General features: G+C 25.5%; 2 protein-coding genes across 2 annotated transcripts; one reads left to right on the forward strand and one right to left on the reverse strand.

Annotated features, from left to right (window-relative positions):
* Positions 1–469: 469 nt before the first annotated feature.
* On the forward strand, positions 470–982 carry EIN_296010 (eukaryotic translation initiation factor 5A, putative; the record flags this gene model as incomplete). The annotated part of the gene is made up of 1 exon (XM_004260333.1): positions 470–982. The coding sequence occupies one exon, from the start codon at positions 470–472 to the stop codon at positions 980–982; it is 513 nt and encodes a 170-aa protein (XP_004260381.1).
* Positions 983–1,948: 966 nt separating this feature from the next.
* On the reverse strand, positions 1,949–2,745 carry EIN_296020 (arf GTPase-activating protein, putative; the record flags this gene model as incomplete). The annotated part of the gene is made up of 2 exons (XM_004260334.1): positions 1,949–2,410; positions 2,683–2,745. The coding sequence occupies 2 exons, from the start codon at positions 2,743–2,745 to the stop codon at positions 1,949–1,951; spliced, it is 525 nt and encodes a 174-aa protein (XP_004260382.1).
* Positions 2,746–3,465: the final 720 nt, after the last annotated feature.

Genomic DNA, 3,465 nt, shown 5'->3' on the forward strand with positions numbered 1-3,465 from the left:
AATTTATAACTTAATGTATGTGGTAAATAAATTTTAATTATCAATGTTTTACTGTAAAATAAAGCAAAAATTATAAATGGTAAATATTTTGGAAAAACATTCATTTCGTGGAAAAAACTAAATTTTGGAGCCTCCTGGGTACGTCGGCGAGTTAAACATAAAGTTTTAATAATAAACAAAAATATATGTTTTTCTTGTCTAATTTTTGTTGTATTGTTCCTTTGTTCTTAAAATACAAAACAACGTGAACATTGTTTGAGTAGTGTACATTATTGATGTAGGTATCCTATTATTTTTTTTGATAACAAAAAAGGCGAATTTGCCTAAGAAAATAATCACAACAAACATGATTGAAGATGTTTATCCATGAAAACCATTATCATTTATTAAAATAATTTTAAATGTGATTTTAATTTCTAAACATCACCAATTAGGTAAATAAATTTTATTTAACTTAAAAATAAACAACATGGAACTTACTAATGGAACAATAAAAGAACATCCATACTCACGTTTAAATTATTTAGATGAAAAAACTCCAAACCAAATTACAATAAAACGAGCTAGAGAAATAACGAATGATAGCATTGTCATAGTACCAAAAGAAGACCCAGAACGAGATATTGTTTGTAAAGTAATCAATTATACCAGAACTAAAACCGGTAAATTAGGTATGCCAAAAATAACAATAACTGCTATAGGTGTTTTTGATAGAAATACTTATGAACATTTTTTTTATCAGAATCAGTCGATCTGTTTTGTTGAATTGCTGTATACAAATTATAATATTGTCGATACCAAAGATGGGTTTTTGTCTCTTGTAAATAATAACATGAACTTAAGAGAAGATGTAAATATTCCTCCAAATGACTTAGGAAATTACATTATTGAACATTTACAAAAAGGAGAGATGGTAATGTGTAAAGTTGCAACATTCGGGAATTTCGATGATGTTGTTGAAGCCTGGGTTGAAAATAGTTAAAAACGGTTTACCAGTTATTAATGAAGTACTTATGAAGTAAATAAACACACTGTTTTTGTGTTGATTTTACATTTTTGAATGAATTGTTAATAAAATTAAAGTAAATTAACTATTTTTAAAAATAAATAAAAATTAAAAAGTATTAATATATTTACTATACCACAAATTGTTGTTTGTAATAAAAAAAACTTAAAACATTTTAGATTTTTTTAATGTGTTTTTAAAAATATTAAGATAAATGATTTAATCTCTTAATTAACTTTTTTATCATTTTTAATTATTTCAAACAACTAGTAAAAACTAATTTAAAAAACTATAATATTACTTTTTAATGAATAAAGTTCCAAATACATATATAACATAATAGCTGTTCGGAGGCTTTACATTTTCTTTGAAAATCGCCGACTTTTCAGTGGTCTTAAAAGTCGCTAACCTAAATATTTAGTTAAATAACTATTCGAAATACCATTTATCATTTAAAAGATATTAAAAAAATAAACCATATTAATTTGATTTAATTATCATTAAAATAGAAATGAAAAAACACCATCCCAATTATATCTTCTCAAATCATTTTTTAAATTATATTTATATGATTATAATATAACAAATTATAACAATTATTGTGTTTTTACACATTTTTGAGACAATAATGAATATGGTATAATTTATTAAAGTTAATAGTTATTTAGTTCTAAAAGAAGTCGGCGACTTTTGAAAGGATCCAAATAGTCGCCGACTTCTCAATAATATAATAAGTCGCCGAACAGCCATAAATAGAATGAAAAACTAGTAAAATTTCTTTCTATAATTATAATTAAATAACTATAATATATAGCAGATATATTTTATATTATACTTTATAAATACTTTATTAATGATTATTAGAATTTATTAGTAGTACTAGCGACGTACTAAAACGAATTAAACAACCCACAAAATGTTCTTATTCGACAAAACCATGAATTAGACAACGACACAAAGACCACAACAACACTTTTTCTTCCTGATTTGAGTGTGTGTCTGTTGTGGGATAATATTACCGGCACCCATTACCGGTCTATTTGAATTAATTTCCATTCTTCTCGTTGGTTGCCAAGGAGGGTTCTCATAATAAGTCTCTCCCGTCTCGTCACACGTCTTTCTTTTAAGAAGTCGTCTGTACTTGTCTGCACTCTCACAGTCCCACTTCACACAATATGTGGGCGGGTCAAATGGATGCTCCTCAAAGTAAGCCTTAGCCCGCGCATTCCCTCCCAAACGCATCATCGCAAACTGATTTGGTTTGAAGACGTCGAGTGTCAATGAACGCACAAAAGAAATGTGAACCCCATACCCACGGTGGGACCCCGCACATGCCAAACAGAGATATACTCCATTATTTACTGAACACCACGTCGGGTTGATTTTGCCGCAATCAAAACACCTCTTTGTGTTATTTTCTCGATTGTTGTTTTATGGAATTAATACTATTAATATACTAATAAGATACTTATTATATATAATATAAATTAATACTATTAAAATAAGAATTTTAATAGTATTTTAATAGTATTAATTATATAATATAATATAATTAACCATTTTATTAATTTAATTACTATCTGATTTTACTTTTAAACTAGTTTGTAATCTATAATAAAATCATTAATGTATTCTAGTAATTTGTAATATAAAGGATTAATTAAAGTAACACAAACATTGTTCTCAGGGTCTTGTAATTCCTTCGCAAAAAAAGCGGCTTGTGCGCTGTCGTTTGTCATCTTTTGGAGTTATTTAGTTTTGTTTAAATAATCCGTTTTGCTTTCCTCATCATTATTGTGATTATAGTTAATTAGTTATTCTTTTTTTAATAACTTATTTATGATTTAATATAAAAAAAATATACAAATATTATATTAGAGCTAGATTCTATTTTATGGTTTTAATTTGTAAATAATAGTAATTTTAGTATAATAAAAATTATTAATTATCACAATAATAAATAAAAACTTTAAATTAAGTTTTTATTATTATTATAATATATTATAGTTTTTTATTATTTATAAATTATTTTAATTAATTTTAATAAATAATAAAACAATAATTATTCAATTATTTTTTTAATTACTAGATATGATCAATATTTTTTAAATAAATTAACGAGTTGATAATAACAAAATATTGTTTATAAATATATAAACTATTTAACATAAATTATAAAAAACAATACTTTGAAAGATCTATTCGTTAAATAAAAAATAGTTTTAATTTAATTAAACAATCAACTCTAAAACCAACACAACCAAAATAACATGTTTTCGTTAAATCACATCGAAGGTCTAACTCTCTCAGACCAAAACGAAGATATCGACCGAAGACTTTTTCAAGAACATTCCCAAGTTGTGAGTATACTTTCCTCTTTTCCTCCAATGACTCAATTATCGGTGCAAGCTGACATGCCAAACCGAAAGGTTGTGGTGAAAGGGAGTCATTTTGACAAA

This window comes from Entamoeba invadens (assembly GCF_000330505.1).
Source record: "Entamoeba invadens IP1 unplaced genomic scaffold scaff_1105074725091, whole genome shotgun sequence".
Lineage (NCBI taxonomy): Eukaryota > Evosea > Mastigamoebida > Endamoebidae > Entamoeba > Entamoeba invadens.